This window comes from Chelon labrosus, assembly GCF_963514085.1.
Source record: "Chelon labrosus genome assembly, chromosome: 24".
Lineage (NCBI taxonomy): Eukaryota > Metazoa > Chordata > Actinopteri > Mugiliformes > Mugilidae > Chelon > Chelon labrosus.
The window spans coordinates 2,552,265-2,573,370 of NC_140357.1; the positions used below are offsets into that span (position 1 = coordinate 2,552,265).

Consider the following 21,106-nt stretch of genomic DNA (forward strand, 5'->3'; position numbering starts at 1 on the left):
ATTTGTGATTTAAAGCATCTAAATGCTGGTGCTAGTCTAGCAGTCTATGGACAGTATGCATGTGAGGCAACATTAGAAAATTGTATCTACAAAAAATTACCTGGGATATTACACTCTCGTCCTCTAAACAAGTGGCTTGTACAGTGTTTTGCTGACATTTTCAGCTTTTGTGCTAAGCTAACCTAAAAAAACAAAAGCTCAACTTTAGGCACAGCGTGAAACATAAAATATAGAACAAAAATCCTTCTTTTGGATGCAGAATGCACATGATGCAAAAGCAAACATTAGCCAATAAACTAACTGGCTGTCCCCATTCTGTTTTTTGCTGAATGAAAAACATTTGTGTCAAAAAATGTTTTTAGAACCACCGAGCATGTCTGCCTTGATCCGGCGGGATTTGGAAAAGGTGGAAAAATGTAACAGAACCTACTCAAAGCACCTGAAAGCACTTAATGCCCCGGATTTAAACCCCGAAGTTGCCTCTTGAAATTATTGCGAGCGGTGATTTAGTCCACACTTCGCGTACAGTAAGCTGCAGACTACCAGGAGATCCTGCAGAAGATAAACTGCCGCTCCTCCGTCCCTCCCTCCCCTCTCTTCCCTTTCTCTGCTCCCTTTTGATCTGCGTTTCTCTCGCCCTCAATCATATTGACAGCGGCATGATGTCAGGCTGCAGGAATTTACTCTGTAATTTGTGTGTGCCTGCGCAGCGGTGGGCGTGCGCACGCATATGTTTCTGTGCGTTTTCGTGCTGGCATGCCAGCCGTCCACACGGGCTCCCCGTTTGTGTGGGAGAAAAGAGTGAAGAGGTGTGTTTTTTTTGCGGCACACCTGCTTCCTCACCTTTCACCCTCTCGACTTTAACGGCCCTCCCTCCGCTTCGCTTTCCCCTCACTTGAAAAGTGAAGTCATCACTAAAGAGCCTTCTTCCTCAGCTTTCAGCGCCAGCATTGTAAAAGACCCCGGGCTTTCGTTTACTTTAAAGTATATCGAACAAAGTTTGGACACCATCTGGGAAAGGCTTTGTATGTGTGACAGGGTGTGGTGCTGGTTTGATTGTGAGTTGCAGCCGATCCAATATCGTAAAGCTCCAAAATATTAAGCCTAATCACTTTCTGAAGAGTTCACATGTGTGATAAAATGACTTGATGGCCATTATACATGGACTTTCTGAGGGTTTATGACTGAGCGAGAGGCTGGCGGGCCGGCTTGGTGAGTTCACTGTGAAAACTCTTTGAATGAATGAGCCTTTTGACCTGGTAGCTAGTTGGAGAAACCTTGGTGGTCCTCGCTAGACAAGCCCAAACTGCCAACTGTTTCCAGTAACAGCTTTGGCTTCGGACACTGTCCTCACTGCTTAATGAGAGGTAATGGAAGGGCCTCAGGAAAGGGCCTCAGGAAAAAAAAAAGGACTTATGAATAAATTCCCAAACGTTATTATTAAAATTACTATATTTTAGCCATGCCAGGAGCGTGGCTCTGTGGGCAGTGTTGGTCTGTTACTTGCACCACTTCAGCCCGGGCTGAAATATTTCGAAAACTATTACAGAGATGGCCATGAACTTTTGTACAGACGTCCATGGTCCCCAGAGGGTGATGACCAAATAACACTGGCGATCTTTCGACTTTTCTCAACAACTGAATTAGTTTTAGTTTATGTATAAACGTTTGAAAAAGTGATGACATTTCACAACTATTTTAAACACACCAATCAGCCACAACATTAAAACTAAACCACTGACAGGAGATGTAAATAACTCTTGTGACAATTCAAAGTTCTGCTGGGAAACTTTTGGACCTGGCATTCATTCATGTGGATGTTACTTAAGACATGTACCACCCACCTAGACCAGACCAGGCACCCCCACCCCATAGCAATGATGCTCCTTGGTGGCAGCAGCCAGCCTGACACAGGCATACACACACAAAAATGGTTTAGGAACAACTCAGAAAACATGAAGAACAGCACAAGGTGTTGACCTGGCCTCCAAATTCACTTGATCCCAAACTGATCAAGTATCTGTGGGATGATCCACAGAGGCCCCACCCCTCAACCCATGGGACCCAAAGGCCCCTCCACTAACAACATTGTGTTGCCAGACACCACAGGACACCCTCAGAAGGCCCATGTCCATTCTCTGATGAGTCGCAACTGCTTTGGAGGCACAAGGGAGACCTACACAATATTAGGAAGGTGGTCATAATGTTATGTCTGATCGGTGTATACTGTCTTGAACCTTTGTTCATACATTCATGGCCTTTAGGCGGTGACTTCCAACAACTACAAACAATTATTTTGCTTGGTACTAATGAACATTTCCAATGGCTTTGATATATTCTTTCATTAGCGTCAAATGTTAGCATGCTAATGTTAGCTCAAAGCAGCACAGTGCCGCAAGGGTAGCTGTAATACTTCCTGCTTCCTGAGCTAAACTGCAAACAACAGTTGCCCTCCCTTAGAGATTTGGTGGGATGGTCCACTGACTCTTCTATTGTCTTTACTGCCAAAGCCCAAGTAGGTGGCTGAGCCCGCTGAATCAGATCTGAGCACCTGCTAACTGTGCCATCACCTTCTGGCACAGACAACATGATAAATGACTGGAGTTTATTTAAACCTGTTCTGACAAAGTAAACGGCTGACGCTGGCTGGGATTAGCAAGAGGACAAAGAGAGGTTAGGTCATCTTTGAACAGTGTTACACGTGTCGCACACCTGCTCGGTCATGCTCTGATTGTTAATAAGCAAATCAGCAGATGGAGATGATGATGTGGTAGTAGTGTTACGTTAGAATCGCAGGTAGCAACACGATAGCTGGAGGTTCGCAATTGGCCAATACTGCCGCTTCGCCTTCGTGTTTTGATACGTTTTCCAGCTAAAAAGACATTTTAAAGACATATATTAAGTAATTCTCTGTCCTCATTGAACCCCCTGAAAATGTCCTGTATGGATTTGACAGGGTTTCTCAAAGCTGACATGGACATGTGAAGTATTTAAGAGCATTTATGTTTCTGTTTCTCAGGTGAAGACAAGCCTGAGAGATATTTAATTTGCCACATCTCCTTGTGTTTACATAGACTTGGAGTGTTGCTTAAAAACTGATAGCAGATGATTGGAATTTCTTGCTTAAATGTTAACAATGACTAACTCTGGTTTTATCATCTCAACGGTCAATCTGCAGCGTCTTTTTCCTCACAATTTGATCGTTTACTCCATAAATATCAGCGACAGTTTGATATTTAATGGTCATTGTGCTGATTTAATAATTTCAGCTCACTCTTAAGTGCACTTCAGGTCTTCAAAGGACAAATCCTTTAATGCAGTCATAGTATTTGGATAATGGAAGAAAGGTGTTTTGAGCAGTGTAACTACAAATTAGTTTCACATCTGTCCAAGAACACAAATCGACTCGGCCGGCCAGCTTTTTTAGACTTTAGTTCACCATTCTTGAGTTTCCAATTCTTATCCGAATTTCTTCCAAGTTTCCTATAACCAATAACATCGCAAAAAATCTGGACTATCACTCACCAAAGACACAACGCTGATCTAGAAACTCATTTATCCGACTCCCACCTCGGCAGCGAGGGGCTGATTTGGAGACGTGTCAGATCCGAGTTATTTTCCCGTCCTCTGAGTGAACTTTTTTATGAACTATGTGATGTATTTCTGATCCATCTTGGAGATTTTGCAGATACATGATACTTGCACATGTAGGAATCCCAGCGGGGCTGCGTTACATGTCTGTGACCCTTGGATCCGTTGCACAACCTCAGCTCAAATCTGCGTCCTCGGGCTCGTTATGCATGTGTGTGTGTGTGTGTCAGCGCGAACATCTGTGTGTTTGTTGCGTCAAGTCGGTTTAATGGCTGAGTTTCATCAGAGCTGACTGAAGCTCGGGGTAGATTTACAAACACAAAATGTGCTCTGTATCATTTACATATGAACAAACAGAAAAAAAGAGGACGTAAATGACCTAAATCTGTACAAACACTAGATCTCTGGACGCATTTCGAGGGGTTCTGTCTATCGCCTGTAGCCCAGATCTCTGAGTAAGCCGATGTGGAGTCTGTCTCAGACTGCAGGGAATTACCTCAGCTCTGAATCATGTGGCGCCTTGCCTAGAGTGTGCACAATGCAATCAGCCAGCCATCTTTCTTACTCATAAACTGTCAGAGGCCTCACACAGAGGCTGGACGCACGCCGCAGGAGTCTCGATCGCGCCGTTTCTCTGTTAATTAGGCCGGCAAATTCGGCTCATGTGGTTTAGTTCTTTGTGTTTCAGTGGCAACGCTGGACCGCAGCTTAAAAACTCTTACGTTACTATTTTAACTTAAGCTACGCCAAAGATCATTAGTAAACATCTGGAGAGCTTTTGGAGTATTATATTAATAATTATTCAGATTATTTAGGTTTGGCTTGTGCATATAAAGTAAGTAGTTTAAGTTCTGAAGTCTTTTAAATATAAATAATGTATTGTATTTGTTATTTCTGTGAAGTAGCTGCTGTAATAATGCAATTTCCCTCTGTTATAAGCAAAGTACTCGACCCACCACCGTTTTCTGTTTCTCCATCCATCTATGGTCTGTGAGGATCTCTACATGCTGAGCCCAGAACATCAGTTTCCTAGCTGCTCTGCATTATGTTACGTTGCCCAGTTACGAACGCGAAAATAAACGTAACCAAGTATACTGTTGTGAAATACTGTCTTTTGCCGGAACAGCCACTTTTGAGCTCAGTTAGTTGGAAACATTTCGATGCGAGTCGAGCCGGATAGCTGATGATGTCATGCCTTTGGGCAGATTATTCTCTCTCACATCAAACACTCAGACATGGGTCTCGGCATGCGTTTGTTTCAGTTCGGGGTTTGGATATATTTACTTTAGCTGAGCATAATGCTGAAAAAGTAATAAATTACTTGGCAAAGGAGCTTATAGTTCCTTTGCCTGTGAGCTTACGGCATTCATCTATTTATCATAGTTCGATTTATCATAGTCAGCGAGACCCTGAATGGCCCATTCATAAACCAGATGTCACAAAGACACAAACTATACTCCAAACAGACCCTGCTAGCTCGCCTTGATGCTTTTTATTCATCATATATGCCCACTGCCTGCGCCCCAAACACACCACACCATCTATCATCAACAGACAAAGTAGGTGCACATTAAAAAGAAACGACGCTCCAGTGTCTGAACCTTTGTGGGGCAATTTACCAGCTGTAAATGACGGTGTGCATCGCTACGGGAATGAAGAACTAGGATCCAAAAAAGTTCTAATTCTGTCTGGGAATATGCGGCACAGTCATGCGTTGCGGTTGGTGGTAAGACAGCGATGATGAATCCGTTCCTTTGAGCGACTAATAACAGTGCAAACAATGACATAACCCTAACATGTTGCAGCGCTGCACACGTAACACATGTGGACATGCATGTAGGGCGCAGGTCTAGTTTACGGCCTACTTACGGGATGATGACAGAACAGGTTATATCTCCCCGGTGTGGCGAGATCCCACTGCAGAGTCTAACATGCAATAAATGTTTAGACACGCACGGGATGAGGAAAAGTCCGGGAAATGTTTCTGCTGCTATTGGACTTGGTTTCATTTGTGCGATCCCTGCGCTGGACTGTCTCGATGATTTGTTTAAATGCACTTGAAGTAGTCGTGGTTTACTAATAGTGATATCCATGGCTGCTAAGGGTGAAACCCTCTGGGCTAAAAATATAAATTAAAACATGTCATTAGTCACAAAGTAATAACACAGATTGATAGCATGTGTTTTGTTCTTTTAAGCCTTTGTCAGTCAAGGTCATGGATTAAATTCTGGCACATTATATATGCTGATTCTTTTACATCTGTCTTGACTTAATGCAAGAACCAGACAAGACACAGACACACAGACACACAGACGGAGCACTGGGTGCAGGAAATGTGTGTGGACATAAACAGAGACTCTTCCTTTTTCCATTCATTCAACAGGTAGAGGAACATGCGCTCCCGCAGCAACAGTCTGGAGGACGTCACCAAGGCCAAGCTGGAGCAGCAGCAGCAGCAGGTGGACACGCGCAAACGATCTGCAGAGCGAGAGGAGCCCTCGGGAAGGGCCGAGCGCCGCAGTCGACACCGGGAGCCGCCGGACGACACCGGCACCATTCAGCGGAACCACAAGACGAACAAGAACGGCACCAGCGCTTGCGCGAGCGGGAGCGCCGGCGCCGGCGCTGCGAAGGGCGGCCGGAGGGAGAAGGGCAGGGACCTTTCCCGAGACGACCTCGTCTTTTTACTGAGCCTGCTGGAAGGAGAGCTTCAGGTAATCCCAACTGCAGAGATGACAGAGCACACTTGGATTGAGCCGTGGGAACATTTAACCATTACGGCAGCCGGGCCTACACACATGGCACCGGCCCCACTCGGACATGTAGTCAGACACGCTGGCTCAGTGAGCAGTGGGCACTCAAGATGGACTAAAAGCCTGTGTTAATGGACAGCTAACAGCTGAGGCTACTTCCTGTCATTCCAGCATCAGATCCAGGAATCCCCTGGCAGTGTTGCTGCATGATACATACAAGGCAGAGTCTGCCTTTGTAATGAGGTTAAACGAGCTGAATACAAGGAAACTAAGCAGACAATAGCAAACAGAGCAGAGACAGAAGGAAAAGAAGATTACGTTTAATTTGGAAAGGTCTCTCCAGCAAATTTTAAAGCAGTAGCTCCAAACTTATTCTGTCGAGTGACCCTCAATGTCCCTCACCTCACACTTTCTATAGATGGGACAACTTCAAGAAACTGTCCAACTGGTTTTTAACTGCAGAGAAAACATACTGTCTGTGGTGTGTACTTGGCACACATAAGTCCGTACAGAAAATCCTGCTAATGGTGGTGTTAGCCTTGGTCTCTTACATTTCTCAATAGCTGGAAAGAGTAGTCACTCACCTGACAAACTTGATTTATTGGATCGCTTCTCACTACTTCTCATGTTTTGGTTACTGCAGCCCCCACTTGAAATCCCTCTATTGTGTTAATTTTCCTCTCACAAATATGTGGGTTTTTATATTTCTGAACAAATCACAAAGTTTCCACAGTGTACCCCGTTGTAACTGAGTCATGTCTCGCCGCTACATATTGAAAGTCTGTTGCATATTAATCCCGCATTACAAAGCTGGCTCTAACAAAGTTCACTTTGTTCGCCCACTGCAGGCCAGAGATGAGGTGATCACAGTGCTGAAGGCAGAGAAAATTGACTTGGCCCTGCTGGAGGCCAAATATGGTTTTGTCACACCACAGAAAGTCCTGCAGGCCCTGCAGAGAGATGGCGTCCAGGGCAAGTCCGACGACTTCCTGGAAGACATCTACGAGAAACCCATGGTGGAGGTAACACCGCGGTTCCGACTACATTTCCCTTAATAAAAGTGTAAATAACCTACTAGAATCCAGACGTGACAGATGTTTTCTGTGCGCTCGTGCCGCAGCTGGATAAGCTGGTGGAGAAGCAGAGGGAGACGCACCGGCGGATGCTGGAGCAGCTGCTGATGGTGGAGCAGTCGCACAAACAGGCCCTGTTCAAGCTGGAGGACGAGAAGAGGAACCACGGCGAGTTCATGAAGAAGAGCGACGAGTTCACCAACCTGCTGGAGCAGGAGCGCGAGAGGTCAGTGTGAGAATGAACCAGAGAGCCACACTTTGACTAAAATGCTAAATTTAGATGCAGTTGCACTACATAACATTTGTTAGGCAAGCCTCCTGTTGCTTATAAAACAGAGTTAGTGTGCTTTTGTTCAACTGGAGAAGTTGATTCCAAGAAAATGAAAAATATTGTCATTGCGAGTAGGCCAAGAAACAAAACTGTACAAAATCATTGCAGCAGAAACACAGATATTGTTTATTATTTCATGCATTCTCCTTTCTTGCTAAAACCGAGGAACTACATTACCCACGGTGCAATCTGACCACTATCAAGTGAGTCAGAGATATGGTAGTGTTCTACTAGTAGCCATTTCTACCTTTAAGCAGAGATGAGAAGTCTTCAGACCACGCTGTCTCGAGTGGCAACACTTAAGGTTATTTATCAGACTTTAGAAGCCACCAAAGGCTTTAAAAAGATTTATTCACATATGCAACAGTACTCCCCAAGACATTTAGGCTCATGTTGGTGTGTAAATTGGTAGGGCTCTCCTTGAAATACCACTGGAGGTGGTTATATGTGAAGTGCTATAAATGAAAAGTAACCAAACACCGCTGACCACCCATGCTGAGCTGCACAGCATGTTTCGTCAAGCTCCAACAGGCAGCACAAAAAAAAAAAAAAAAAAAAAGAAAGAAAACTCCAAGCACGGATCAGGCATCAAGCTGAAGACAAAATCACAATCTCACCTTCTTATTTAAGCTTATTTCAGGCTGCCTTACTGTCCCTGTGGTGTATTTACAAGTCAATGTCAGCATGTACTTCAGGGTTCAGGTAGCGGCCTTCAGTGCCTTGCTCAAAAGCAGTTTGTCAGCCAGTAAAAGGAGTGGTTCAAATCCTCAGTCCAACTCCAGCCACTCAGCCAAAGCATAAAGTACTAATAATGCTAGGTAATGTTAGCATTAAATCAAAGTGTTCTTCAGGATTACAGGGGAAAATCCACAATAAAGAGTTTCATTATTGCTGTTCCCATGACCTGGAGAAGGTCCTTTACTTTTATTATCACCTTTTATTGAACAAGTTTGCAACAAACCTGGAGCAAACCGAGAGTCGCTTCTGGACGCGATCCAGCGGCCGAGGGCGGGAGGGCAAGACTTTTCTGACAGATAATTTGGGCTTAAATACACAAATAGGCTTTACGTTTACAGCTCTGCTTTATAGCAGCGCTGAGGATATTAGCGAAACGGAGAGAAAAACCGTGTCCTTTAAAAACCATCACTCGGCTCTGTGTGCATGTCAGTGCCAGTGGGGCTTTGAGGCTGCAGCTCAGAGCTAGGGACACTCGAAGATCAGACTGTTTATGGTTTCATAATGGGCTGTGATGTAACTCTCTTCGCTGTCTGAATCGCAGAAGTGTATTAAAGCCGTCTTTCTCTTGCAACGGTGGATCCTACAGGCTTTGGGAACGCTCTAAAGATTTTTAAACACATTTTGGCACATAGGTGTCTCAGGCGGCTTCAATTAGAGCATGCGAAACAGATTCAAACACACTCTACTGTGGACGCAGGCCTTATTATGGTTAAGCCTTTATGCTATCATCATCATGCTAACTTGCTTACAGAGCCCATTTTAGCACTTAGCTCAACACCGGTGGTGGACGTTTATACTTTCCATACTATAACAGGCGCACTGATAACACCTGTTCCATAAATATAGCAGCGTGTGATTTATTTAGTTCAGATAACAGGCCAGCAGCATATTGTGCGTATAAATTCAAGCCTTGTGTGAAACCGTGCACTCGATCACTATTTTTGAACACTGTAAAGGCATGTTGCAGAAGTCTTAATAACTCCGACGGGGGAAACTATCATCCACAAAAAGTTGTAATGTGAGATGAACGCGGGATGAATTATTTAGATGTTAAAAAAGCCGGCCAAGACAGAGGCGGCTCGAGGGCCCAAGGTGGAAACAAGTTTGACTGATTTCTTCTGTAAATGTCACAGTTACTGGGCAGTGCTCTGTTTATTGCCGCCTCAGCAATATCACGTATCACACACACACACGCGCACTCTCAGCAATTATTTTCGCAAAGGATACACAGCTGGACGGCGGCCCGTGACCTATTTGGGACAATCACATCATTGCACTTAAGCCGTGGCAGGGTGTTTGAGTTGGAGCGGAGGGCGGCGTGACAACGGTCTGTGCTTTGTCACCGGGCATGTCAGGAAGGACAGGCTGCCATGAAAAATAGCCCTCCGTCCAGGGTCGGGCTAATTACCGCGTGAGAAATGGCGAAAGATTTATACGAGGGAGAGGAGAACAAAAAAGGAAAACTAACCTAATGGCTCCGAGAAGTATCAATCATACCGCATGTTCAGCGAGACGCCAGGTCACCATAGAAATAGTCCTGCATTTGGTCAGAGTTAGTGTGTGCATACGAGTGTAAGTATAAGTGTGTGTAGAGGTGTTCAACATTGCCGTTGTCATCCATCCTCAGTGATTGGGCGCAGTCTTGTTTATGCACCGTGTGCGTAAAGGTATAAGGTAAATGTGTGTTACCTCATCCCCGCCTCTGTTTGTCCAGACAATCCTCGCATGAGACATTATAGTTTTCAGTGTCGCCGCTGGGATAATTATGAGTTATACTATATGGTAATGGTGTAAGTGCATGCTCTTGACTGAGTGTGCCGGTCTTTTTGGTTCATTGGTTCATAAATAAAGTGTCATGGAGAATTCCTAGCCTGCGGCACGACTCGGCCGTAGAGGCAATTGCTGTGGACTTAATTAAGCTGGATATTTATCATAAGTTTTGGTCTTATTATGCAGCCCTGGTCTTCATTTCTACTGGCTCCAAGCTGAAATTCAGACAGGACGAGAAACAAGAGAGGCAAGAAAGCTTTAAGAAAGACTTCCTGGAACTCATTATGATGATTTATTTAAATGCGAAATAAAACATTGCAAATCTAAAATGTAAACTGTCACCGCGTAATCCACTTGATTTCGTGAATTATTAGCGAGTTTTCTTTGGACAAAGCCAGTTTCCCTGCTCTGATTAAATGCATAGCCATAGCAGTTGTACTATTCTTCTTATAGTGACAATATAATCAAAATGTTGACCATACCATATAATGGTTAGTTTTCCCAACCATCATTTCTACGAGTACAGCGCAGTTATAGCTAATAGCACCGACGGCCTACACGCCGAAGTTCAAATAAATCACAAGCAAGTCCTAACAAGAGCTTGAGAAAATATATTTCTGTCACATAACCATCCGTTCACGCCCTAAAGATGTGGAGGGAGACATGTCACTGAGCAGGAAGAAGGAGAGAAACCCCGAGGAGCTTGAATAAACAGCGTTTAGTCCTTCACCCAAAGCGCAGAAAGCAGAGTTTGTTCAGTGGCGTCTGTTTCTCCTTCCAAAAACATTATTACAGTGGGCCTGAAAGAGTGAAAAACCCTTAAAAGCCACTTATCACATGTTTAAGGGGAGCTGAAACATTTGTGTGCTCTGAAAGCGGCTGCCACGGCTCGACATGTACAGTATGAGAGGCACCAGGTTGCACCGGGCTTTAACTTCACTCTCGTTAATCTGCTGTTGTATGATGGATTTTAGCTGCATGTACTCACTTCCTTTTACTGGGACTCTGAAAACAGCAAGTTGTGAGTACATCCCGGGGCGCTGTTAAGCAGGGTTTGTGGATTTCGGCCTCTTTCTTCGTCTAAATTCACACCCCGTATGTGCTGTGACTGACCTCCTCTCTGGAAACCCTAAAAAGCATGTAAATCCAGGCGGGAGGCTGGGGATGAACCCGGTTCCCCTCTGATTAATCGTGGACCGAGCAGCCGTCCGCGAGTGATGACCTCACCGCGCGCCGGGTACTGCAGGAGCAGCGAGGGTGTGAGAGCGAGAGCGGCATCCTAACCATCAGCAGATGTTACTTTAAACATGACTTCAGCGCGCAGATATACACGCACACACTGAATGCGGCTATGCCTCGACAGGCCCTTTCGCTCGCCTTTGTTCTTCCGCGGAGTACTAAAGGGCAGAGAGTGAATTTTATGACCATGTGTATCCTCTGGTTTTATGTATAGAATGTGCTTAAATCCCGGGCTCACTTCTGAGGCATCCTGGTTGCTTTTAGAGGAAGGGGTTCAGCTGAGGCTGTCACAGGATGCGCCGAACCCAGAAGGCTCCGGTTCATTTAAAGTCACACCAGGAAACCGTGGAAGCCGATGCCTCCACATGACAGCGAACATGAACACCGTGAACTGCTGTGACGTAATGTCAGTGAAATGCACGCGGCGCCTTCATGTTTACCAGCAGGTCTAGGATCAGTTTATTCCAAAGGGAGACAAGAGGTATAAGGTGCAGAGTTACTGACGGTTATATGGATGGAAGGGCTTTTTATTTTGTTAATATTTCAGTGGTGTTGTTTGTCTTTGTGTGGCTCTGGAGTTCAGGGGTTATAAATGCAGCCCAAGAATCTGCCAGTCTTAGTTGACTAATATGAGATTAGATTTTTATACGTGAGCATTATTTATTTAAGAATTATAAAAAAACGGAGACAAAGTTATACTAAAATCTGCATCTGATTAAAAATGATCCTTGGCTGATTCAAGGCTAAGGCATTCCACTGAATGCTATGCGTGTGGCTGCTGAACGTAATCCCGCTTGAGCAACAGTCCCTGATTAAGAGGAATAAAACGTGTGTACTTTCCCCGTATAAAACTCTATTCTATGTAATTTATTAGTCACTGCGTGCGCAGGGTGCATCAAGGCCTTTATGGGAAACAAACAAAGCCGCGTGACAGGAAACCGCCTGCGCATGATAAGGAAGAAAACGTGCAGTTTATTGGCACGATAAGTGACGATGAGTGTTACCGAGCTTTCCGACGCAGATCTGAAGCACAGTAGCTGACAGCGCACGACCTCCCTCCACCTTTTAACTGTCTGCAGGGCACGCAATACAGCGTACGTTCGTGCCATCTGGTTGACTTAACAGCGGCGGCCGGCGGTGACATCACTCATGTGGATCAGATGGAGAACATTCCTCAGCGATGCCCTCATCATCGCTGGGATGCTTATTATCCAGACCTGCCCTGCTCTTTGAAACAGAACACAGGGCTTTTCTTCTTTTTTTTTTTTTTTTACGATCTGAGATTTTTTGGTTATTAACGATCGCTTGTTCCTGCCTCTGCAAGTTCACCTGAGAGGCAGGTTGTGAACTTTGCAGAAAAAATATAAAGTTGTCAAGCGGTACGGACGCATGCTCGCGTGTGCACATGAGCAGGATCTGTCTGCACCTATGCATCGTTAGGATATTAACAGTACTCCCAGAACTGTTGGTGAGGAGACAGGAGTCGGCCTCATTCATCAACTGTACAGCTGACATGTGATTGCTGACCTCTTAGCAAAGGCTGTTCCTGACTCTGAGGAGTAGCACACCTGTATTCCTCCCAAAAACGTCTCCAGCCCAGTGCATTTTATACATTCCTGTCCAAAGCCAGGTCCGTATGATGAATGAGAAGTGGAGGTATGTGATGGGAGATGTTTAGAAAGGAACCGTCTGGTCAGTTTTAAACTACGACGCGCTCCACATTGTCGAATTCAACGCTTCTCGAGGAAAACGCGCGTTTCGACGGTTCAAACATTCCCTTTTATGGGAAGCCGTTCCTCGAGCGGGCTACTGTATGTGACGTCGGTCGGATATTTGCAGTTGTATGCTTTGAAGCTCCACCCGCGCGGCCCCATGTTGAGGTCAGGGATCGCACAAATGTGACACATTCAGCAACACCCTCCAAACACACATTATGACATGCAGCCATTTCCAGTCATTTCAAAACACTCTCTGCCTTGTCTCCAAAAACACGTGAGCGACTCGCTGGAGCAAATGGGCTTTGCATGGTAAAAACTTTACAATAGATCTGGTTTAGTCAGGTTTACAGAATCCAGACAGAAGAGGAAATAAGTATAAAATATGATGCAGTCATAATCTAAATAAAATAAACTGTATATGAGAAGCAAAATGGGGTACTCTGTATCTGTATCTGCTCGATGGAAGAGAACAACACTGGAGATCAAATCTTCTTAAACATTTAATCTGCATAAACTTCTAGAAAAAACTTGCAGATCCATTTAAGCCATTATGATTGAGCACTGAATAATTTATCCTGCAGTAAGTAACTCATCCAGTAAGTAAATACCAGAATATAAAGGCTTGACTATAAGGCGGATGCTGCAAAAGAGGATTTAAAATGCAGGCAAGGCTTGTTTTCGCTCCTCTTCCCACCTTTGTTTGTGTATCCAATCGCTGCATCACTCCCACACTTGGAAAAACTGAGTGGCTACTGACCTAATTCACGCTGGTCGACTAACACTCCCTTTTCTGCTTCGGCCAGATAACGGGCCAGATCGCTCCGCAGCCTCTTCGACCTCAAGCTCATTTGTCTGAACCCGCCAGTAACAAGGAGAAGCCGTCCTCCTTTTCTTTAACTTCACCTTAAAAGCTTTCGAATTACACAACTCTATCTAAACACCGCAGCGCGAGGAGTGATTTATTTGGATAATTATCTTTCATTAATTTCACTTTAAGAGCGAATAAAAGCGTTTTGTTTTGGTTTGACTTTACACAGCTGTGTGAAAACGGCAGGTGACATTTTATTTCATTAACACCGTGTCATTGTTGGCTCTTGTTTTGGCCGGGCGTCGTCTCATCACTGAGAAATGAAGGCGATCTTTAAAGAGAAAACGCTTTTTGATGCGTCAGAACAGAAAACAGAAGTCGATGCCCTAAAAAAAAAGTTGTTTGTTTGCCTGTCAAAATATCACATCTGTATACGGGGTGATAATTAGGCCCAGCGATTCGTCACTTCATATGGCGTAATGTGATTACATCTCCCTCACAGAATGCAGCGATTAGACCTCACCAACCACAAGGACCCGAGCCTCACTGCTTGTGTTTTTCCAACCTTTTATAGACTTGTTATAAAAGAAGAATCAAACCGAAAATAGCCGTTACGTGTTGTGTGCTATTTAGCAGAACAGGTAAGGAATTTGAGTGAGGCACTTGTTTTTGCCTTGAATTAGTCACACTCAGATGAGTTCAGAGGATGCTCTTCTCACGGAAAAGTTCATTTTCTTCTACTTAACGGCCAGACCTCAATCAAAGAATGACAAAACCTGACCGTTAACGGCAGAATTAAATGAACCAAAATGTTATTAGAGCAATTTGACAGCTTCTTTCTAGCATCTAACATCTGTCAGGCTTAGGAAAGAACAGAGTGATCCATTGAACGGAGCCTGACAGATGATTACTGTGACTGGGAATCTGCAGGAGTGATGTATGAGCTAATCTTCTATTTGTGAAAGGAAATAGCACCGAGGGCGGAGGGACGGGGGTCAAGGGAGAAAAATGCAGCTAATGTAGACTTAGCATGACATTTCTTCGCTTGCCGTGAACCGTGCGCGGCCTCTGCCAGCGCTGGAGACGGAGAACGATGGCGAGACAGAAATTGCAATAGACAACAGAGAAAATCCAAAGAAAGACACGCAAACTTGACATTGTAGAGGATACTATTACTGGGCAGTGAGGCCTAATGCCTCCGATTTACTTTCTCTTTCTCTCATTTGTTACAGCAGACAACATGTTGAGTTATAGCTTTGCACAGCATTGCAAAGGGAAGCCATTGTTCCCTGCTGTTCTGTCAGGCTGGAAGGAAGCGACGGCGAGAAACTCGCACTCCGCGTCCCCGTAGCTGGCAGCTGTAGCGTCCGAACAATGAGCACTCCCGGCCAAGTCAGCGTCGAGATAGTGAGTGAAATATGGAGGCAGGAAAGAGCCTGTCTGGATCTGCCAACTCAAATGTCCCATTGTGGCAAAGAGCCTATCTGGACGCGGCCGCGATGAATTGTGCAAACGGGGGGGGGGAAGCGAATCAATGTGGTGACATTTTACGGCTATTCTGTTTCACAAAAAAACGGGGTCGGCGCTGTGCTGTGTTGGGTCATTAACGTGATGGAAACCGTTTATAACAAGCAGGAAATTCTTAAGTCATTATTAATGCATTTGTCAACACGTAGCTGTAATCATATTCAATGATGTACAGCAAAAAACAAAGCATTAACTGAGAATATACAGTAACAAATCAATTAAGAAACTGCTTCCAAATGTGTCCAAAAAAAATAAATAAACTAAAGGTCCAGTTAGTATTTCTTCCTAAGCTTTCAGCCATATTGCTCAGCCTCCATGAGCAGCTGGAGTATCGTAGGCAGCCATAAAGAAAAGTTAATGAATGAAACGTCAAAAACTGCTGATAGATATTTGAAGATGCTTCAAAAGACGAGTTACAAACACATTAATAAGCATTTGAAAATGTCTTTATCTCTACACCAATACTGACACCAGTAAAGGATATTAGTCCAATACTGAGCTCATGTACTCGTAACACAACTCAGACACAACTACAACTGATCCCACTTTACTGCCTTGTAACGCCGACCTCTCATTAGTTGTGCAAGTGGCAGTATTTTAGGTTATGCAATGACGACAAAACTGAAAGCAGACTGCAGACTACGCTGTCAAGAGAAGGAGTGAAAATAGCTCCTTTAAAACTCTACTGCTATTATTAAGGACTATCAGTGCTCGAATCAGTAAGCACCCATATGCACCCACTTACTTGTGTTTAACACAAAGTACAAATATTTCTAAAAGGCTAAACCTTTTAGATATAGAGTTGTGTGTTAAACACTGGCAGATGAGGAAATTCGTGTCATCACATCATGACCTCATATCCCCGTTTCAGCTGCCGGGAGGAAGCTTCGGTTTAGCCAGGCCTTCCAGGCGACTAAACGCCAGCTCTGGGACTTTGTTTAGGATAAAACAGACGAAATTAGATTATCTTTCCTCGCGTCGTTACGAGATGGAAACTTTTCCACGTCCCACATGCTCTCACCGCATGCCACTCATGTAGATGAAGGACACCTTGCTGCGTAAACAGACCAGTAAATAGTCGCATCCTGTCTGGTAGTAGCTGCGTTAGCTAATCACACTCCAGGGTAAAGGAACACTGGCACAACAGAGGACACTATACACGAAGCCAAACATCTTTCCTATATCTAAACACAGCAATAAATAGTTTGACGTCCATTAAGTGAGTCTCCTCTCTTCATTGGCTGTTTTTTAAAGTTGAAAATAGCTCTTGTAACTTTCTCAGGATGTTAGGAAGCATCTGATTCGGAGGTGGGAACTGTTAATTAGGGATGTTTACAGGAAGCGGCGTTCAATTTGCTTTTTCCATGACAAAGTTTTTCTGACAGAGACCGATAAACAAATGTACTGGTTTTGGTTTCTTGTTATGAATGAACGCAGCTCTTAATTTGTAGCTGAAGTGGTTTGTCTGTGCCATCCGTAATTTCAAAGGAAAGTTTTCCCGTGTTGTAAACATGAAAATTGAGAACGTAAGGCGTGGTTATGCCAGCTGTAAAAAAAAAAATAAAAAAAATAAAAAAAAAATCCCAAGGCCGAAGTCAAGAATGACCTGTCGAGACTGTGGCGGTGGGGTGTCACGCTGCGATATGGAAACCAAAATTTAAAGCTTTAGGGACTGACTTGTTGGCGGGGAACAATGGAGAGCTGTCAGGAGGACCACCCTATCCTAGTTCATCCTGAGCTTTGACAAGAAACCCCAGAAACCAGGAAATAAGAGCCACGGGTGGGTTTTAAATTCCCTCCTCCCCGATTCGATGCAAGGTGCCGGAGATGATTGATGAGAGCGTTTTCCTGTAAGGTTATAAGACTGGAGAAAAACTGGCACTGGTCTGCTTCAGGGTTAGGACTCAAGGGTAAACAATGTCTTCTCAGACACACCTTTTTCCCTCAATAGAAAAGGTTGTTTTCATGCATATTTCAAGGAAATGAATCTTTTTTTTTGTAGAAGAATGTGGAAGCAATGTTCAACAGTTTAATCATTTACAAGCCCACAAAGAATCTGCAGAAATGTAATTTAAGTCTCAATAAGATGCATGACTTAACAGAGAAGCAAATTCTGTATTTTTATGGCAGGAGATGAGATCAGTGCCAAGCTAATTAATACACCAGCGCAACCAGCGCGGCGGCTCCTACGGTTAATCGCTCTCGAACCACAGAATGTACAACATACGTCTCGGAGCAGCGGTGTCATCGCAGCAAAACAAACAAAAGCCACCTTTCTCTGCCCAAAACTCCGAACCGCACTCTTCCTCAAAGTCAATTCCGGAGTCTTTTTGATGAGCGCCCAAAACCTCAATTACACTGTGTTATTCCAAGATTAAATTATGCAGTCAATTTAGTTTTACTCCAAGATCTCCTATCCTGATGTTGTGTTGACCTGGGGAGGAACTGCAGCCTCAGTGAGCCGTAAAGGGCTGGCACTCAGCTTGATACCCATGTAACAATGAAGGATAGAGATGTCTGCTGGATTATACTTTGATGGCTCTGCAGGGGGATTTGAGATGGCTCGCACACTTCGCGAGAAAAGATTAGAGTGATGAAATGAGACTTTTGTCAAAGTCCGGAGGCTGATATCTCAGGACAAATGTTTCTGGGCTCGAGAGTGAGCAAATTCTCCTGGCAGTGACAAGAGGTGGGAGGGAGCGTGGGCGGGTTGGGAGTATGACTAAAGGGTGGAAAAACTGTTTAAAGGGTCTATCCAGTTTCAGGAGCCTCTCATGACTTAGTGAAGTGGAAGAAAGAGGAAGTATCCATATCAGAAAGGAGACAAATAACGTTGGATAGTACTCCTGCAAAGTGAGGCATGTGACACAGAATGCTGAAAGCCTGATACCTTCTTGATAAGACACTATTTCTTATGTCACTGCCCTAGAAAAGCACTCACTGTTTGTCCTCTCACAGCAGAGAACATCACATCATCCCCTCATATCACCTTTAATCTATTTGAAAGCATCTAACAATTTAAGAAGGGTTCTTGTTAAGTTTAAAGATGCCAAGAAGGAGGTATGGTATCTGCGGTTTGGACAAAAAGCAAACACGGGGAGAATAAATGCTATGCCTGGATCTCTCTAATTTAATGTAAGTATAGCATGAGCTCATTCCTAAGGCGCTCTCTTTTTTTTTTTTTTTTTTTTCAAACAAAGAAAATTATGAGCTCACATTTCTAGAAGCCATATATTAAAGCTAGCTCCAGGCTCTACCCAAAATAACAAAAATCTGATTTACCAGCTATTCTTTTTGCTCTGCTTGGCCTTGGCGGAGTCTCACAGCCGACTGCACTGCGTCCAGACTTTAATATTACATTTTGAACGGGGAGACTTTCTCTCGTGCTTGAAAGGGTGAAATTAAATGCATTTTTAGCATCAAATTAAAAACTAATTTGGTGTTTGTTTTGAGCACAAACGCAAATTCATTCCCCCCGAAAGGGTTCACGCTCCCTTTTTCTCCTCATGTTCAATTAAGTCGAGAGCTTGGGTTGCTTTAGGGAGGCCGCAAGTTTAAAAGTAGGCATGAGACGGGAAGGTTCAAAAATTGCTGTTAAGATTCCTTTGGGAAGCTTTTTTGGAGCTTAAGTGGAGCTGCTGAGTGGCCAGATGCACCAGATGTTACACAGAACCATCTGGGAGGTTGTCCTTGGAAGCAGTTTGGAAAGGGCACATGTTATCTATCACTGTCTATATTCAACCAACGACTGTGTCCGTCTTTTTAAGGAACATCTGCACCTAAAAGAACCTAGCGCACCGACAACAAGCTCGTCGCCGCCAGTCGTTCCTCTCAGGATGCTGATTGGTCAACATCTCCACAAGATGGATTGACATGTGATCTCAGCGTAAGACTGGCCTTAGAGAACAGTACATAACTGAGCAATTTCCTGAGTGTGTATATACATGTAGTGTATGTACAACGTCAAAACATTGCAGGAAATGATGAAAGGTGTAAACATTATGAGGACTGCACTGTATGTAAAGATCCACTCAACTCCGCCACCAGATGTTCTCACATTTTTTGAATATCTCATAAAACCTCCTCGCGCTCGGCTCCGTGCCAGGGCTAATTGCACTTAAAGAAAATAAAAATCACCATCAATCCTTATCATCGCGCGACGTCAGTGGACAAAAGCTCAGCCTTGTAACCCTCGCTGCTAAAATGCCTCTCTGGAATCCCTCCAGATGCGAGCCATCTGTTGTGTTCAGTCACTGAGGTGAGACTAGTCGTGTCTATCCAGACGGTGACATCACCCCTGAACAGAGACGGCTAAAATCCAGCGTTCAGGCTCTTCATTAATAACGCTGCTGATCCCGGCGTCTCAGGCCGCTCCTAGGCATCCCACCGGTGCACTTCATCAACATTGTAAGTGTTTTTCTGCCACGGGGAGTCTAATGCAGCCGAGAGACTTGAATGCACCATGGCTGTACTGTACAACAGTCCCTCTCTACTATACTTCCTGAGGGGTTTTGAATTTTATAGAGGGCAGGGCACGTAGTCCTGGATAAAACTGCTTTTATCAACTGTTTGTTAGTGGCATTCAACACTATCTGAAACAAAAATGCTTGGGTAAGACTACAGTCTGGTTTTCACTACTTGCTATACGAACTTATACTTCAAGTATATGTGGTTTAATTTACCCCAAACCTACCCGCAACATGAGCTACGCAACGTGTGGAAGAAGACCACGCCAACATCTTCTCACAGATTTCAGTAAAATTAAGTATTAGCTTCGACTCTAATATGATCCGTTCAGTTTTAGAAACTCAAGGCAGTGGCTCAGAAACCCAACGGCAAGTAGAACTGACACAAACACACCATTCATTCATTCATTCATTCATCTTATGTAACCCGCTTGTCCTGGGAAGGGTACACACCAGTGGACAAATATTAATACTCCCAACAACATTTGCCCAGGTTACAGTCAAGCCTTTGCTTAGAACCAAAATCCGTCTTAATCTCGTCGTTTTCTGAGCAAATCCCATTTTGACTTCAGTTCTCAACCCTCCCGGCAAATCTTTGTTCCCAATAACAACTCGTATTTTTACTACAAAGAACATTTATAGCAGTGATAACATGTGTCCAAATAAACTGTCCTATGGCTGCAATGACGGCGCAAGGCAACTTTATTTTACGAGTGTAATTAACAAAATACAAGACACGGTGTGTGACAGATAAAAAGTAGCTCTTTAGTGTGTGTTAAACCTCAAACATCAACTGATTCTACAAGGGATTACATCCAGCTGTGTGCACCAGTCAACAACTAAATTAAATAAAATCCATTCCCCCCGTGATAATCATTTGTAAAGTCTCTAAAAGATGACGCACTGCCACTTGAGACAACAGACACAGATGTGGGGACGGCACACAATGAGAATCTCAAGCGATGATGTGGCGACCTCAGTTTGCTTCTCATCACTTTAACTCAGAGACAATTTGAGGCACGCTGCCAAGTAATTGGGATAATGAAAGCCCAAACAGGAAGTGAGCAGACAATAGAGAGAGGACGCTAAACC

General features: G+C 44.2%; 1 protein-coding gene across 1 annotated transcript in view; it reads left to right on the forward strand.

The window, feature by feature from the left end:
* The first annotated feature begins 7,351 nt into the window (after window positions 1-7,351).
* The window catches only part of filip1l (filamin A interacting protein 1-like), a 30,936-nt gene continuing 17,181 nt past the window's right edge, over window positions 7,352-21,106 (forward strand). The window contains exons 1-2 of the mRNA XM_084574231.1: window positions 7,352-7,366; window positions 7,465-7,643. Coding sequence (XP_084430357.1) covers window positions 7,358-7,366; window positions 7,465-7,643 — 188 coding nt within the window. The 5' untranslated portion in view covers window positions 7,352-7,357. The remainder of the gene's footprint in view (window positions 7,367-7,464; window positions 7,644-21,106) is intronic.